The sequence below is a fragment of the Grus americana genome, chromosome 1 (assembly GCF_028858705.1).
Source record: "Grus americana isolate bGruAme1 chromosome 1, bGruAme1.mat, whole genome shotgun sequence".
Classification (NCBI taxonomy): Eukaryota; Metazoa; Chordata; class Aves; order Gruiformes; family Gruidae; genus Grus; species Grus americana.
The window spans coordinates 198,540,347-198,559,420 of record NC_072852.1 but is presented as its reverse complement, the minus strand read 5'-3'; the positions used below and the strand labels follow the sequence as shown (position 1 = coordinate 198,559,420).

The following is a 19,074-nucleotide window of genomic DNA, read 5'->3' as shown; positions in this document are numbered from 1 at the left end:
GTACAATATGTAAAATATGAACAAAAATCTTGGCCCGAACTAAAAATTTATTTTCCAGAATTTAGAAAATACTTTACAACTAGGTTTCATTGGACATCTAGAATTCCTTTGTCTTCATCTGTAGTAGGTCAAAGTAAGCAAAAAATTATGCCAGTGCTACTGAATTAATAATCCAGAAAGCAAATCAACAAAAAGATAAACAATTTTCATGAAAAGCTCATTGACAAATACCTCCATATGACAAAAATGTGTGTCTTCTTCAAATGAAAACATCTACTTTGGCTGTCATGGTTAATTATTTTTGAACTATTACTTCTGCCTGTGTTCCACAATACCAATCCAGCCATCCTCAAGGCATTCAGATCCAGCAACAGGAAATCTCGAAGTTGGTACTACCATCCTTTAATTGGAGCAATTACAATAGATTTCATTAAAGCCTCATTTAAAGCAACCCAAGTACCAAGCGAATGCAACCCTTATACTAACAGTTCTTAAATCCTAGTTTTCAAATCACCACAGTAACTTTATTTTGATGATGATTTGAGTACAAATATTGCAAAACTGCATTTGTTTATACAACGAATAATTTTTCTTTTGATAGCTGGTTACACAAAAATCTATTTCCTAAAAAAAAAAAAAGTCTTATCACTAGTTGCTGAGTCAAGTGACCAGTGCCTTTAAGAACATGTGCTATTGCTGTTGTTTTAGACGAAAACCTTTAAGGATTCCACAAGAAGATAAATAGCAACAAACCTGCCAAGGCTTGTTACAACTGCAGTTCCTTAGATTTAAGCTACTAAATGTACAGTTAAATCAGTTTCCTGTACCACTGATCTTTGCTAAACCTCACAGCTATAATCCTGGGAGACAATCCTGAAGCTACTTTTCCTAGACACATTACTGGTACCTGTGGAAGATAACTAGGACATATACCTGGCTGAAAAGACCTCTTCTCTCATGTGAACATGTGTAATGTGCAGAATTACTTGTAACGTGTTTTTGTGGAACCTACATGCTAACATTTACTTCTACAGACCCTTACTAAGGAATCATTACATACTAACTGTTCTGAGCTTCCATGCCCACCTTAAGAACAAATATGTTATTCTGCATTTTCCAAGGCTCCCAGCTGAGCCAAAAGGATGAATTAAGCATTTTTAAAATTTATTTATTTTTAAACAGGGATTAAATGGAACTTATGAAATCAGTTTCTATCACAATATGGTTTCCTGGTCTCATAGGGCCTCTTTATTTAGGCTATCTGTTACAGAGTGTTAAGCACATCAAAAAAGAAAATAAGAGACTTCCAGTTGAGACACCACTCTTGCCTGTCTCTCTGCATCCATACGTACATTTTATTGCAACTGATTGATGGTATCAACCCAGAAATAATATAATAAATGAATTTTTCTGTGTCATTCAGGTTTTCTTGCTCACACTGGTTCCATCTTTAAAATTACTTCAGACCACTGGCTTCCTAAGAACTGGGACCATTTTCTTTCTTACAGCATCAGCACTCAACAATATATACAAAATAAAAATATAACAAAATAGTTTAGTAGTTCTGCACAGACATTTTAATGGTTCATAATAATATTGGGAAGGCAACATAAGTTCCTTACAAAACACAGTTATGTGCTTAAAAGATTTCCTTCCTCAAGATCTCACCTAAAAATGGGAAAGTGTTCATGTTGCTCCTCTGTTATTTTCATGCTACTGTGCTACCTTGTTTTAGCTCCATTTAAACTGAAAAACACAACAAGAACTGTTTCCTTCTGTTAGTGTTTTGCTTACCCTGAATACTATTCATCTGACAATGCACAAAGGAAGAGCCACAAAGGAATCTATTTAAAAACATAGGGAATTAACTAAACTGATTTATTTCATGGCACACCAGGATTTGTGTTTTACTCACATGCTATTTATTGCAAAAAATCAGCAAAATGTACAATTTGAGAAAACTGCAAACATTTGTCATTGCAAGAAATTTTTTTTTCCTTTTTAGTAGTATTTTAATATTTGTATAATTATTTAGAATGACTTGAAAAGAGATTGTGTATTTACCTATATAAAAGAATAGGTAAATTTAGTCGTCTATATAAAACCAAAACACATCAGACTGAAATATATGTTTGCATTTTTCTTTATTAAAATTATGGCACTTAATATTTAATATCAGAAATAATAATAGGGCTTCACAATCAGAAGCAGTATCATTTTCCAAACATCACATTTCTTCTCACTACAATTTGCAAGATTTTTCAGAAGAGAACAAGTCCTTTATAATTTGCACAAAACTGAATAGGCCTTCAGCGTGATTTTTTATTTTTAGATTACAACACTAATTGCAGCTGTATCAGCCCTGTAAGCTCAATGTTGTTTATCTTCCTTTGTATTCTGTAAGTTAAATTACAGTTTCACTGTGCTGTCACTAAATAATTGTAATAGCATGTCACTGGAAAATGTTTTAACATTTATGTTAAATGTGGCTGATCCAGCAAAGAAAAATCCTTCCATGTAGCATTATCCTTCCATATTTTTTTTATTTTTTCAATTTTTTTACAAATAGCTAACATTGAACATATTGCATGACATTACCAAAAGTATTACAAACTATAAAAGAAAGAGTGTGAACTAAAAATCAGACTTCTCTAGGGCTGTAGTGAACAACAAAATAAAAAGAGCATTACATTGCAGCACCTTTGAACATGTAACAAAAAACAGTGCTCAGTGTACACCAAAAATGGGTTACTGAATTGTACTATTATCAATGTTTGTTTGTGGAAATATATATATATATATGTACACACACAAAGGCACGCAAGCAGGAAAAAAAAAGAAACTCAAGCATTTAGACATCTGAAAACTGAGGTTTGGTGTTGGGAAAAAATTAATCATAAAACACCGTATAATAATATTCACCAATTTTGTATCACCCACATGCATTTTTCATTAAACAAAAGATGCCAGGCTCTAGGGAAAAAAAAGTAAATTAAATAATTATTTTATAATAAAGTAAATGCAATCAATGCATGACATGAAGTTGCATGTTAAATCAAGTATCATAATTCAGCATTAAAATAACTGTACCAGTTCATAGGTACTAAACTATCCTTTAAATGTTCACAATGTGATGCTGCAGCAAATTTATAATCAGATCCAGCTGATAAGAGTATTACTATGAGTGATACGAATGTCCACAGAACACAAAAGAATACAGAAATGCTTTGGAGCAATACCTCCAAAGTTATTTTAATTCCCATCCCACCTCCCATTTCATAGTATGTCCAGTCTGAAGATTAGTACATTGAAAACTGACATTACCGTTTTGGAAACATTATATTAAATGAAATAAAATCTAATAAGGAGCTATAACTACAGGCTTCATCTAACAGAAAGCTAAGCTTTGGTTATATAAAGTGCAATTCAATAATATGCCAATTAATATTGTACATACAGCTAATTTTTGCAGCTCAATTTCCTTGCAAATTTTAAAAAATATTCATGTTTTACAGTTTGCTTATACAGCAGGCTCAGTTACAAAAAAAAAAAAAAATCCCATTTAAATAAATTTCAATTCTAAGTACTTCATTACCACCCACCTTTGTGCACTATGCTTAGCAACGTGTAACCTCTTAGATGTTCAGTAATCTGCACAATCACATTTGTATCCTGTCATATGAAATACCTAAGCTCTTGACAAAACAGTTCCCTCACCTCTTCAAACCTCTTATACTTTTTGTTGTATAAAGTTTTCAAGTTTTATTATGATACAAGCAGTACATTCCATCACTCTCATAGCAACTTCTGAAGTAAACCTATCATTTGGAATCTGTGGAAAAGGAAGTAAGTCGGGATACCTGGTTTTTAAGCTATCTACTCCGTAGGCTTCCAATGTCTGAACATCATTTGTAAGCCCTTCAAGTTGCTGACTATATTCCTCTATTTTTTGTGCAAGGGCTGCCGGTTTTACGTCTTTGTCTGATTTGCCCTTCACAGCATAGTCAGCTGCAATCAAGGCTAGTTTAGTAGAAAGGTAGCATTTAAAGCATACCCATTCATTGGCGTTTTTATGAAGATCATTTCTTGCGGCTGAAAAGTTAGCTCGGGCCTGCCTAAGCCATCGACGTGCCTCTACAGGATTGCCAACAGACCTAAATGTAGGTGGGACAAAAAAGCGTTGCGAGTAAGATGGCCCTGTGGAAGATGGACACTTTTCTTTATACTGTTGCCTTTCAGATTTGTGGCTTGTTGCTTCTTGATTCCATGAAGTATAAAATCTCTGAAATGAAAATTTATCTGACTGGAATCGAGAAGCAGAGGATGAAAATGGTCTTCTTGAGGCTCTGTCCATATTTTGATCCATAAAGGCCTGTTTTTCTAGCCTGTTAATCTCATTCTGTAAATGTTTGAAAACTTCATTAGCTATATCAAGATTCTCTGCATTTTTATCTGGATGCCATTTAAGATACAGCCTCCTAATAATCTTTTTTCTTTCAGATTCTGGAAGCTTCCAAGCCTGTTCAATCACAGATGTCACTTCTCTTAATATTTCTGGCAACGAGTTTGACTTTATCTTTTTTGGAGAATGATGCTTTGAGGGCATTGATTTGTGGCTCTCTCTGCCAGTGAAGAGAGGTGGAATCGTCCTCGGTCCGTGTGCTGGAAATTCTGTAGGACTGGTTGGGGTAGAAGGTGTGCTATCCCTGCTTTGAGAACTTTCCTCTGGTCTTGAAAATTTGTACAAGTCAAGAGAGCTCACTATTTTATATTCACTATATCCAATATCAATCTGGTAAACCTTCCCCAGGAAACTGGGACTTTCATCATCTTCTCTTTCTACTTCCTGTACAATGATTGCATAGGTATAAGTTGGTTGATATGATCCATATATATCACCACCTTCAGCATCAACAAGGTAACCAACATATTCACCAGGATAAAATACATTCATTGGATCCATAAGAAGCGTATAGTGAATTTCAGCTGGTATAGGAGTGCCAGGCGTTGGTAGTTCAAGTTTTGATGGCTCAGAAGAGTCATATTTCACTCCTAAACTGTCAAGCTTCTCACTGATCCGGTAAATATCATTACAACCCAGCATGGCAATTAAATACGAGGTATCAGAAATCAGGTTGTCAGTTGCAGATTTTAAGGTCATTGCTAATGCTAACAGGAAATTTATGTCTTTGCTGTCAGAATGCTGTATGTAAAGCAGTATTACTGCATTTCCATATCTCTTCAGGAAAGCAAATGTTTCACTTTTGCTGTGGGGAATAGGAGCAAAACCTTTAACTCTTAATGTGGTTTGCAACTTCTCAAAACAAGAAACTTTCAAACCTTCTCGCAAAGCTTTGCAAAGTCTTATTGCTTTTTCTTCATTAGCTAAAAAAGCATTGTCATTTTCATGCTTCATAATCCTTATGAGTCCTGTGATGAATTGTTCTGAAGACAATAGTAACTGTAACCTTCCCTGCAAAGAACATAATGCTCCAAACTGACAAATTTTGGGAGACTCTTCATCTAACTGTTCTTCAAGAATACTGCTAAGTAAGCGAGGCCTCAATTTCTGAGGGAATAACATTATCAATTTAGTGTGAAAACCATGGTCTTTGCCTAAGTAACACTGGCTAAGATCAACAAGCATTTGCACACCAATGTTACCTTGGATTCTGCTTTTGTAGTGGGGTGCATCATCAAAAACTAAGATACTAGACTTGACCAACCTACCATCTTGACTGGGAAGGTAAAGGGCAAAATCCCTCATATTCTCAAGGTCATTCCTAACCTTGACAGAATCATTCTGAAGACTTTTGAACAGGCCAGAAACTACTCTTTTAACTGTGCGCATTTCATTAGGATCCAATTGCTTTCCTTCTGAGTTCTTGAATATGCGACCTAGAACTTCAACATACTGCTTTGTTGAAATAATATCTTCAGTACCCAAATGTTTAAATAACTGATGGAAAGTACCAAGTTCCAAAGGAAGTTTGTAAAGATAAGGTTTAAAATCAGATTCATACTCAAGGTTTATTACCACCTCTTCAGGCTTAAGGAGCTTCCAACCTTCTTCCACCATTACAAAAGAAACGCCTCGAAGCTGAAAGCGGAATTCTCTTTTCTCTGTACTAAGAAATTCATAAATGCTTCTTAGGACCTTGGCCCTAGTTTTCACCATGTCCTCATCCAAAGTTGTTATATTGCATATGTTCCTGCAGTTATTGATAACTTTGTCCAGGGGAGGGTCCAAATTAACATTCAGCATAGTTAAAACTTGCTCAAGTTGTTCTTGCGCACCAAGACTACTTCCCTCTTGCTCTTTGATGCTTAAAGGTGTTGCTTTTTCTGGAAGAATGGGACACGAAGTCCACAGCAACTGCAACACATCAGTCTGTTTGAATTTAGGATTCACCTGTGCCCCATTGAATCGTATAAGAGGAAGTGTCCCATTAACTTCTTGATACTGAGGATGAAATCTAACAAATTCTGCTGGAGCTCTTTCAGGGCACAGAAAAGGAATCAATGACAATTCTTTCAGAAAATTTCCTGAAAAAAGGTCACTTCTTTCTTGAAATATGTGATGAAGGAGAACATCGACAGTATTCTGTAGTGTTTCTTTAGACCAGTTTTCTGTGTTCGCTCGCATGCTGATCTCCTTAGCAAACTGTAATAACTGTTGCTGTGAAATGATGAATTTCAATCCAATATGTCGTAGAAAAGTTACCCATGATGGAAGGAAAGCAGCTTGATTTTTTGGTTTTGTAAGTTGTTCTAGTTTCTTAAAAAAATCTTGAGGTATAAAGAATTTTTCAGGAAGCATAACTTCAAAGACTTTTACAGTCCTGTCATAAAAATATTTTGCAGGTTTTAATCTATTGCTTGCATCGTGAATGATCAAAATGCTTTCAAGCTTTTCAAACAGCTGTTCTTTCATTTCTGAAGTTTCTTCAATGCTACTTAGCCTATTCTTTAGGTAGATCAAGTGTTCTAATTTTGCATCATAAGATAGATTTTCAATTTTTGGCAAAAGATGTTTCAAGTACACTTCGAGATCATCCACAGAGACACAACCAAGCACAGTATACAAATCTTTCAAATGAACCTTCTCTTCAAGAAAAGCTGATGAAGTCGACTGTGTCCATCTGTCTACTTCTACTGATGGGATGCTTTTCGTGAGGACGTAACACGTGCCATATTTTGAAATGCTGATGTATCGGCCACTAATTGATTTGTAACATGGAAGAGACTTTAAAATCTTAATGTCATCCTGAGATGTCAAATGACATAAATTGCAATTGAAGTACATTAAGAGAGCCTCAAAGTCACTTTCTGCTAACTTTTCAGTCCTAAAAGTTGATGTCTGTACCATATATTGTATGGCTTTCAGAATGCTTGAAGGATTATCTATATTTGCTGTACATCCTGACAACAAAGGCACTAAAGCACTGTCTTTGGAGCAAATTTTGTTCAATGCCAGCTGAATACATCCTGTTTTCATTAACGCATGAAAGACTTTATCACTCTGAGCATTTGGAAAAACAGCTATATGCATAATGCTGAGGGGCAGCAAAACATCACACTCTGGCACAACAAGATGATTAGCCGAGACAGTAAACCTTACACCTGGGAGCAAAGTCCAGTCCTTCAAAGTTTCAACAACATCATTGAATTTTGCTTGCGTATCTTCTTGCTCTTCCTTAGTATTTATAGACTCACTAATAAAATGCCAGGCATTTTTAAGCCAAGATTCACTTGCGAAGTTTTCCTTCCATTTCATACAATTTCTAGTTTTGTATTCTCTAGGCAACACAGACGATAACAATTCAGCAAAACTTCTGATATCAAAGACTTTCGCTACTTCACTGCTAAGTAAAATATTGTTGTATCTCAAATACAATGTGTTCATAAAGAGATCCTTGCGAGATGGAATCAGTTCATGGTATGTTGTTAAGAACTTCGGTCGCTTTGAATCAAAAATTTGCAAAACATTGTCAAGAGTAATAAGGAGTGGCAAGCCCTCAATTTGGATTTCATTTTCTTCTGCATCTTTAAAACAGTAGTCAACCAGGAGTTTGAGACTATGGAAGAGTTTCAAATTTGTCTGCTGAAGACGACAGGGTAACTTTCCAATGTGGCAATTAGAGTCTGGAAAAGAAAATGTCATCAAAAACAAGCGGACATCAGCAGGTGTCACATAGGTGACAGGAATATCTGCATCTACCAAACAGTGGAAAAGATTTGCAGTTTCATCACAGTTATATACCAAATTAAATCCAATTTCTAAGAGTAAATGCTTGAGTCTGTAAACATTTTCAGCCACTGTCTTCCGCGTTGTGATGTTGTATTCTGTATTTTTGAGATGCTGCAATTCATCTTGTAGTAAATTGTCAAAGAATGGCCTGCCTTTGTTCACAGTAGACATGTTAACCCACGTGATGATAACAGCAGAATGCAAATCAGAGCCGTCAATATTTGGAGCTCGCATAACAGGTAGAAGACGCTTCAGATCTTCATAAATGCAACTGTAAACTGCTTTCACTAAACAATACCAATCTGGCTGAATATCAAGCCTATTAACTGGAAAAAAGGATAAAAATTTTTTTAAAGTGTCTTTCACAACATGAATAGGTGTGTTTTGCAGCACTGATACTGTAGGATCAGTGCCTGGAAAATACCGTTTCTTCAGCTGAATTAGCAGTTCAACATAGGCTGGTGCTATCAGTGCTGTCATTAGGCTACTGTTCCAGTCACTTCTTACTCCAACACCGTTATCGTCACGCCATAGATTTCTTCTTGCAGAATCCAGAGCAAAGTGTCCATTCACATGAAAAGGTAACCCAGTTTCTAATGATAACGGTAAGAAACAGAATGCTCTGTGAGGTTTTTTGTAATTATGAGTAATGCAAGCTGCTACCCCACCACGTGGAAAAAGAGTAATGTCCTCATTCTTGTGGGCTGAAACCACACTTTTGGATACCTTTTCCATGGCAGAAAAGCCCGATCTGTTACAAATTAACCAAGTCGTAAGATTTCCTTCAGAGTCTTCAGTATCCATTGTGTAAGTAATCTGTTGCACAGGTATTTCACTTAGCTGCTTCTTTTTAGTTACACTGTCAATTACAGATGCATGGAATTGCTTTCGTTTCAGTCTGTCCCCATCAGTGATTTTGCCTTGTACAGAATACAACACATTCAGTGCGCCTGTTGTTTTTTCTATCTCACAAATAGAAATTTTTTCCATGTGGTTCAAAAACATTAAGAGTTCTGCTCCATCTGTACGCAGCTTATCTAAAAGATTTTGGACCATTCTATCTGAGCACGGAACTGAGGAAATTTCTGACACTTTTGCCATTTCTCCATTTCGAAGAGGAAACCTAAACATTGTACAATTATCCAATTTAAAGTGATTTCCTAAGTAGAGGTCCAGTACATCTGAGAACTGTGTTCTGAAATCTGCATCTAAATCTCTAAACATGCGGCCAGGACTTGTTGATGTTGAACCTGGTGCATATCTAGCATGAGGATCAAAAATACAAAGTATATCATTGCCAGATATGAAAGAAGGGCAATCAGTAATGTGATAAACAGAATTGAAACCTATACCATATTGTCCAGTTTTACAGGGATTTCCTACTTTTGTACCTTTTCCAAGGTTTTGAATTCCTCGAATATCATCTTCTGTAAAAGGCTGATTGTTGTAAACACACAGTGCTGGTCCTTGCAGCGGTGCCCATTTCTCATCAAATATTCTATCAGCTGGATGCTGTCTAGGATCAAACACAAAACAGATCTCTGTAGCTTTTGCATCATCTGCATTCTGAAGGAGCTCTTTCAGCATTTCTTTTTCTGAAGGGTAGGCATTAAGAATGCTTTTAATTCTACTTGTCAATTTTTCTTTCTGGCCAAATTCTGTTCCAAGGGTTGTAAAACAGATATTGGATGCATACCTTTCTAAAGCTTTATGGCGTTTTGGTATTGCTCCAAGCTTTACTGCAACTTCTCTTGGAATATCACCATGACAATATTTAACAGTTGTGTCTTTAACTTTAATCCATGGACAGTCGTTGTAACACAAAGATTTTGCAGGCAGAAGTGCAAGACGAGTATCGGGTAACAAAATCTCACCATACTTTTTCTCACAAAATTCCTGCTTCTTCTCTCTAATGAGGCCCCATATTCCTTCACTAATTATTCTCCTGCAAAGCTGAAAGTTGTCTTCTGTTAGTTGCTTGGTCCCTCTTTCCTGATTTATTGATTCCAGAACTACAGCAAAATCTTCAACTGCAAAAGCCTGTCTTACACCCACACTTTCAAATAGCTCACGGAAACTATTTTTGTATTTATTAGGCAACTGATAAAGATAGGGTGCTGCTTCGAAATTCAAATGAAAAGACACTTTTGTTGGATCAACGTACACATTCTCAACCAGAATAAAACTACAGTTTGTCAGTTGTTCAACTATCATAGCTTTTGTTGATTCATTCTGTAACATTGCTTCATGTAGATATTTGTAACAAGCATTAGTGATATTTTCTTGATATAACGTGATTCCATCAAATGACTTTGCAACTTCTTCTAACTGATTTATGACCAAGTTAACAGCTGGTTTCTTCAGTAAACCCAAAAATTCTTTGACAGCTAATGACAAAGCACCACAACCTTTAAAGGAGTGGGAATTTTCATTGAGAATTGGTTGTATTAGGCAAACTATATCTTGATGATCAGCAGTGAAAAGATCAGTTGCTGAAAACATCGCTTCAGGTTGAAAATCACTGCCTTTCCAGTGCAGTGTGAAGCCTGCTGGTTTGCTAAGGAAAGGAAGGAAAGGGATGGTTTGACATTTTGCAGAAAATTCTTTAGCTCTAGCGTCCCTAGATTTTAGTTTTTCATCAATAAGACTCAGTATAATACTGCTTCTGAGACAAGCTGCAGCATGATCAATCTTGTTAATTTCAGCTACTGACTCTGCACGTTCTATCAGATCTTCCCATAAAATATCATCCTTAGCCATTCCCAACTGAACAAGTTTAACCAAAATAACTGGGTTAAGATAATCCTGAGTGGTGCCATAAGGAAATCTTCCATCTTCAGCATCATATAACTTTGCAACTCTTCCTTCAGGATGGATCAGTGTTGATGGCGTTACTAATGGATGTCCATCCAAGGAACAGGGAATACATGGAGTAACACGAAGAATTCCTGAGAACTCCTCAACTTTTTCATTGAGAACATAACGCATCAAAGGATCACGCAGCTCTGCATCAATCTCCTGAACATTAGGGAAAAATACCTCAGAAAAGAACTGTTTCTCAGAGAAAGTGTTCTCCAATAATATGTATTTGCATCCTGCTTCTTCAAATCCTGTCTTTACCCAGGATGGGAGATCTACAGCACACAGATTTTTGGAACCAGTTTTTTTAAGGTACTTCAGAAAGATCTTAAAGGCTGATGGTCCAACATCTGGTCGTTTCAGTATAGAGTCATCTAAAAACCTTACGTTCTTCATGGAAACCCATGAGAAACCATCAGAAAACACTTTGATCCCTTCTTTGCTTTTCATATGAGCTATGTCTTCATAAAACCCTTGACAAATAACAGAAAAATCATCGTGAACTGAATCAGGATCTGGCCACACTGCACAGTAACTATAGTCAACTAGTTCACCATTGATTGCCATGTCACGCAGAACACAAAGTGCTTCTATGTAGGCTTTTACAATAACATGCCTCATGAATATCGTATTCCATCTTCCTTTCGTATCTGTTTTCCAGATCTCCTTCCGATTTGAAGTAACTGCAAAGCAGCCATTTATATGAAGAGGTAAGCCTGTTTTTATTCGTAGAGGTAAATAGCAGAATACTTCACCTATGTTGTTGCAATTAGGTTTCACAATCCACTTTTGATCCTGGGTTTCAGACAGCAACACTCCTACTCCACCACAGGGAACAAGACCGAGCCTTCGTCCACTTTCATGCAATGAAAATTTTAAAGCATCTCCAGTGTCCATGCAAGAACATATAAGCCATGTTGTTGAATCTACTGTTTTCTGTGGCAATTCATCAGCTGATCTTTTTATCTGTCCTGATTTAGCCATTTCAAAGAAAGAAGCTGGATCATCTTCCGTACCTCTGAAAAGTGGAGACTGTAAATCAGCAATCCGCCTAAATACATGGTGAAATTCTTCTACTACTATCTGTAAGATACACGAGGACTTTGGTGTTTCAGAGGGAAGCTTTTTATTACTGCTGCTGCAGACCTTCATGAGTTTAGCCGCTTCCTTTAAAACACTTACATTTGGTGCAGTCAAGGCTTTGGAAAAACACAGATTTTTTTTTATAGTCACAACATCTTGTGCCACCCCAGGATCATCTGCCTCAATTTTCAAGTATTTCAAAACCATTGAATTTACACTCTGAGCAAATATTATCAGTCTATGACCACAAATGCTAAATTCATCTACAAGAGAGTAAATGTCTGCTGTATTGTAACATGCACTGCTGACTTCACTCACTTTAGCTTCCTGCTGAGTTCTAAAGGACAGCCTGAAAAGTGTTCCTTTGTAGCTGTAAGGAGATTCTACAGTCAGTGGCAGCTGGCAACCAAAAACTCCTATAAATGGCTTAAACTGATTGGGAAATTTTCGCAGCCTCTTCTGTTGTTTACTCCAGTTGATTTTGATCCCAGGGTTAGATTTATCTCTAATATGCTTACTGATATGGTTAACATTTGGATCGAACATAATCATGAACTCCCGGCTCAAAATAATAGGAACATCAGTGATATGATAGACAGAATTGAATCCCAGTCCAAATTTCCCGACTTTGTCAACTTCACTCCTTTTTAAAGACTCTCCTAATCGAGTTATATTTAGGAAATCAGAGTCGGAAAATTCGGAATTATTGAATGACCACAAAGCTGGACCATGACATGCTGCCATTCCTGGATCCAGAAGATTCTCTCTTATATCCATATTTCTTCTCATGTCAATCAGGAAATTACATTCTGTTGCATTAGCATCATCAGCATTTTGAAGAAGCTCTTTAAAGATATCTGAAATTGAAGGGTATTCTTCCAAAATGTTTTTAATTCTCACAGTCAGAGGCTCTCTCTGCCCAGATTGCTCAAATCCCATATTTTCTGGATTAATCAATCTTGTGCTAAGGCATGGGACATTTAACCACTCAGCAGTTTTCATTGGTATGTCTTCATGCACCAAAATTATTGGTTCAACAGAATCTTCAAGCAAATCGTTTAAGTCATCAACTTTGATATCGCAATAACAGCACTCATGAATTGGCCTCATTGCAAGTTTATACGGAAGTTTGCCACTGTATAGAGGCATGGGTGTGTGCAGACTTGCAGGAATCTGATTGCTGTACAGCCATCTTATGATGCTCAACATAATGTGAAGATTTTGTTTACTTTCTTGTTCCGAGAGAGACTGCTCACTTTTTAGATATATTTTCTGAATGACCATAGAAACATGGTCTGGCGTTAACTGCTCAATTGAACCACAACATTTAAACAACTGGTGAAATTTTGCCATCGTTTTTGGCACATAATGTAGATAAGGTTGGAGATCAAGATCAGGTACTGACTTTATCACTGCTTGTGTGAGGGAACAAAATGTTTTACCTGTCCAAACCCAGGGAAATTTCAGGGCTTTAAAAGCTTCTTTGCCTTCTTCTAGATGATCATGCATAAACCCATAAATCTCAAGCAAGATATGCTGAAATTGATAATAGTCCTCATCACTGAAGGTTTTAGAACTGTGCCAATCAACCACCACCTTGAAATGTTTTAAGACTGCTTTTATGCTGGGCTTGGTGGGGATGCCAAGTGCTTTTTCTATATCCAACAGCACATTTTCCACAAGAGGAACTGAGGAACCAACTAAAATTGCATGAGATATATCACCCATTTCTGGTGGTGAACACAGATTACAATGATCTCCTTTCCAAACTAAGGATCCTGGATAATTTGGAGGTCTTTCCTTACATGCAGGAATCCATTTTATTTTTTTCAGCGCAGCTTTTGTTTCAGATGAGTGAAGCAGTTTATGGTTTTTGTTCAAAATCATCAAGAGAGTTCTAGCTTTTCTTAACAGTAAATCATGATTGGTATTAGAGTTAGCATGCAAACTTTCAATTTTATTTGCTACTCTCATAATATCACTTTCTTCAAGATTGGCCTCATTTTTTAAACCTATTTGTCTCAGAGAATGAAGAATATCTGAAGATGTAAGAATAACAGGGGGAAAGCAAATTTCCTCTTCAGCATAGAACAAATTTTGCAGAAGTTCTACCTCAGGATCAAAGAGTTCGTTTGCTGACATTATCTTTTCCTGTGAAATCTTAATAAACTTTAATGATGTCAGCCAATCTATCACATCTGTATTCTCATTTTTCAGAAAAGTCAGATTTTCAAGAACCCATTGCATTATCTGTGTTGTTTCATCGTATGAATAAAAGTCACTTCTTATGTCTTGTAAAACAAACTTCAAGCAATCTGTGCTCTTTAGCTGTTCTATTTTCAGCAGGTTAGCTAAGCGAATAGTAGCTTCATCGCTGCTGTCAATTATTGGAATAGAAAATCTTAGACCAGGAGGAATTTTTGCAGTGTGGTGTAATACCTTACTACCTTTTAGCCCAGTAAAAACAGGGACACTTTCATCAGATGATTTTTCGATTTTTTTAAATATTAGCAATTCCTGAATAATTCTTCTCTCTTTTTCACTTGCATCAGTTAAACTAGCTAAGAATGCCCTAAGAGCATCTTTATGTGTTGATGGGAATGATGCAACCTGACTGCATAGTTTTTGTAAGGACATTTTTTCCATTATTTGTAAAACAGCACTTGGTAATGGTGGATGTATGTATTTTTTTATAAGTGGATGTTGGATAGAAATATCCAGCTTCTTAAGTACAACTCCACCAACTTTCTGAATAATATCAGCTAAATATTCCGGGAGCTGAGTCTCAGATTCGTCTTCCAGAATGATAGGTGATGGATTCCTGAATCTAACCAGTTCCACTGACGTTTGGTTTTCCTCCAGCAGTGTCTTGGGGATAAGTGGCATGTCATCAAACACACTCAGGTCATCAGAAAAATGTATATATAGGTTCTTCCAGACCATCTTAAGCCAGGAAACTGATGGGTGATTTTTCTCTTCCAAACCTGGATACCACTGTACCACCATGTCTCTGCCAGGCCACACGCTATTCATAACTTCTTTAATGAGTCGGGCAAATTTTTCTGGGTTCAGAAGCTGGAGCTGAGTGCATGGCCTTCCTGAAATTATAGCAAAAGGGCAAAGCCATGAAAATCAGAGCAGAGTTACATAACAAAGTGCTTTTGGTTGTTTGGGGGGAGAGAAAAAAAGAAAAAAAAATCTAATCTAACATGCCTTGCCTTTTCTTTTTGTGGAAAATATTTGTTAAAGAGAACTGCAGATACCAGCTCCTCTTGCTTTTAGAAGTTAATCAAAAGCAAATACATTCCATATTAGTATAAAAACAAATTGAAAATTATCAATACGTTACTGAATTTGTTAGTTTGACACAAGAGTTCTCAGGTGTACATAGCAACTATGGACTTACAATCAAAGTAGAAGGTTCAAATATATTTTTTTGTTAGGTTGACTCATTACACTACTCAACTAGCAGTAAATAAGAATTTAATCCATTATTTATTCGTCTATAATTGCAAAGATTCAAATAGATTTGAAAGATTATTTATTAGATATAGCGAAGAACAGCTCAGGTGCAGATGATCTTAGACTAAAACTGACAAGCAACAAACCTCAGTTGTGCATGGAGTACTGAAACTAAGTTTAGATGTATATGCTTTTATTCTTACTAGCAAAGTCCTCACTAAAAGAAATATATGTTAACAATCATGTCTTAATTATCATTAAGACATCTTATACTTAAAAACTACAGAATATCTGGGGGTAAGAAAACGGTACAGAATATAAAAATACCAATACCTCCCAACGACATCTAAAACAAAGACAGAAATGGAAGCAAGACATCTATTTGAATTTCAGATCTTTCTTCCACCTAGATAGCACTGTCATTTCCTTAAAAGCAACAGTCCAATTAAAGATATTATCTACTGTCCCTGCTCTGCTGGAAACTGGTAGTAAGACATCCTTTGGAAAAAAAAAATTTTTTCATTTCACTTCATGCCTACAAAGCTACACATTCTGTTAGTTCTATTGAACAGAAAACATAGGTAAACACAGCAGCCTTGTGAAAGTGAGAAACACTTGCAGCAGTGGGCCAGCAAGATACAAATCTACTTAAAAGCTAAGCTTAAATCCCATTAATTGAGCACAGAAGTTTAGAAATACTGTTTCAAAATCTATACATATGATCTTAAAATACTGGAAATGTTCCTACAGCATGGGAATTTATTAAAAATATATATTAAAAAACAATGAAAATATTGATCATTTCTGTGTAACATAACCACAAGATTTTCTTCACCACTATGCATTTTCCCCTCAACTGTATTTAGAACTCTTCATAATTACCTCTCGTAGCTATCTTTTGGCAGCTCTATTTGCCAAGTTTTGTTTACAAAAAGCTGTGGTAATGAGAATAGCTAATCACCAAATTCACACAAATATCAAGCTTCAATCCAAACCAGGACATCTTCAGTTAATAACCATACCTGAAAATCCCCAGAGAAGCTGCTGGGCTAGAATATAATCAAATCCATTTTTAGAAAACATCTTGTGAGTTACACATTAACACACTAAATACAGAAACAGTTATTAACTAGAAAAATACAGTACTTATTTTAGAAGAGAAAAAATAAGATCTGGTTGTCTTTGTACAACACAATAAAAATAATTGCATCCCATCTTCTCGAAGAAATAATAGAAGTAAGTTTCTATTTCTGCAGCTGTATCAGGACTCCCTCTGATATTTCTACAGTTATGTAAGTAAAATTCTTGACAGGGAAAGTTTCAAAACCTGCCAAAACCCCTTCTAATTATTTATATAACATACAACTTCGATGGTACTGCAGTTGTATTTTACAATTATGCAAAATCTTAGAATGAAGAATAATTTAGGAGGAAGTAGAATGAAAAGTAGGCCACTACAATCTTGCAAAGGATTATCTAAAAGTCCTTCAGCATTTCTAGAAGATTTAGAAGAATTACACTTGTCATATTCATTTACAAAAATACATTCTTGTAATCAATGAGAGGCAAACTACCAACCAAGAACAAGTCCCTAGAAAAATGTTGTTCAAAGAAACAGCCAGAGGAAGAAGAGAGACAGAAGCAAGACCCTCAATGTGACTAAAAATCTTCCCAGGAACTAAAAAGACTAGATAGACTTTCTTGCAAGTCAGAGACCAAGCCTGGAAATGAAGGAATGTCCTAGAAGAACTCAGCGAGGGATTACTCTATGAATACACAGAGTGGTTTTTTTTGAATTTTAGTCACCTCTGCTTTTTCCTGTTTAAGATGTATTCAGGCATATAGTCTGTCAAACTGGTATTTTGTTTTGGTTGTTTTGCTCTGGTTTGGTTTTTGGTTTTGTTTTTAATTTAAGCATGGTTTTTGTCTGCTTTGTGATATTCACTTAGAGGAAACTATCTAGGACAATACATCTTAAAAGTCAATTTAAGGTATCCTCACAAGGAATCGGTATTTTTCAAAGCTAACATTCCCGTCTTTGATATAATTTTTCATCTATCTAATCTCACTGTGGCTGTCTTGATCCCTATATACTTCCATTCTTTTAAATTCCCAGCAATTACTACTAGAATAAACAGTATTTGTTTATGGTTCCAGCCCAGATTAAGAATATTCAGTTTGGATATACGCAATTTAAAGTAGTCACTACTTTCAAGAGTTTATTGTCTGTATTAAAACAAAAGGCAGTTAAAAACAGTACTGGGGGAAATTAACAATAAGAAAAAATTAACAGAAGCATATTCTACTGCAACAATAGACACAACACTCATCACATAATATGCCCACAAGGCTTTGACAATTCTGCTTTTTAGAACAAAGTTTTCTTTATAGTAATTTCAGACTTGCTGTTCTTCATATTCAATGAAAGTCCCAGCACTGATTTATTTCATATCTTCTATATAATGTATATTACTTTAAATATTTACATTATTTACTCTGTGCAATAAGTCACTCCCAATTCTTTCAATCTTTTCACAGATGCTTTGCAATACTTTAAGAATTTATCATCTTAGCCTCAGAATTACCTAATTTTTCTATTATTTTTGATAATGAAATAATGATCAAACCACGGAGAAAAGAATAGGTTTCCAACTGAACAGGAAGAATTATAAACAGAGAACATATAAAGAACTGAAAGGGAAAATAGGTAAGAATGCAAACTGAAGAAACAGAGTCTGTGACTGAATGACTGAAGACCCTGATGATAAAGGGTATCAAGAAAAGCAAATCAACACAATGATTTATAGTACTCTATGTCTAGTTCTAATGTCTTCAGTCTAAAAAAGAATTCTGATAAATTGAGCAATTTAAAGGAGAGAGAGACAAGGATCTTTTTCTGACAAGCACATTTTCCAAACATCAAAAAGTAAAATAGCTCACCATATACTCATACTATCTAAAAATAAGCTGAAGAGTGACTTGTTTGCAAATTGTGTTTACACAAAAAGACTTTTGAGACTCAGATTTCAAATTTACCAATCAAATGCGTAATGAATCACAAGGGTGGAAAGGTAAATAGAGACAAACTCTTAGTAGAAAAGAGGCAAAAAATGTAATTGTGAAGGCAGTTACACATATAAGCATCTTATCTGCACATACAGCAAAATTCTTCACCAAGTCTTTTGACCAAGATTGGAAGTATTTCAGTAGGTCCACATTGACACAACTGTAAGCTATGAATTAAGACTCAGGAAACACTTGATGAAATTACATGGTCTACAGTATGCTTGAGGCTAGATGCTTAAGCTAGTTTCGTCTGGTTTTAAAAAAAATGCACTTGTGATTGTGAAATAAGAGATGATCCACAATACCAAAACCATGACATAGCTTTTGCATATGCAGATACTACAAAGGCAAAA

At 35.7% G+C, this 19,074-nt stretch overlaps 1 protein-coding gene across 5 annotated transcripts in view; it reads right to left on the bottom strand.

Annotated features, from left to right (window-relative positions):
• Nucleotides 1–230: 230 nt before the first annotated feature.
• The window catches only part of SACS (sacsin molecular chaperone), a 66,266-nt gene continuing 47,422 nt past the window's right edge, over nucleotides 231–19,074 (bottom strand). For 3 of the 5 annotated variants that reach the window (XM_054820112.1, XM_054820122.1, XM_054820133.1), the window contains one exon: nucleotides 231–15,291. In XM_054820112.1, coding sequence (XP_054676087.1) covers nucleotides 3,731–15,291 — 11,561 coding nt within the window. In that variant the 3' untranslated portion in view covers nucleotides 231–3,730. Of the gene's footprint in view, nucleotides 15,292–16,677; nucleotides 16,705–19,074 lie in introns of all 5 variants that reach the window. The other 2 variants (XM_054820093.1, XM_054820102.1) reach the window with 1 other exon arrangement.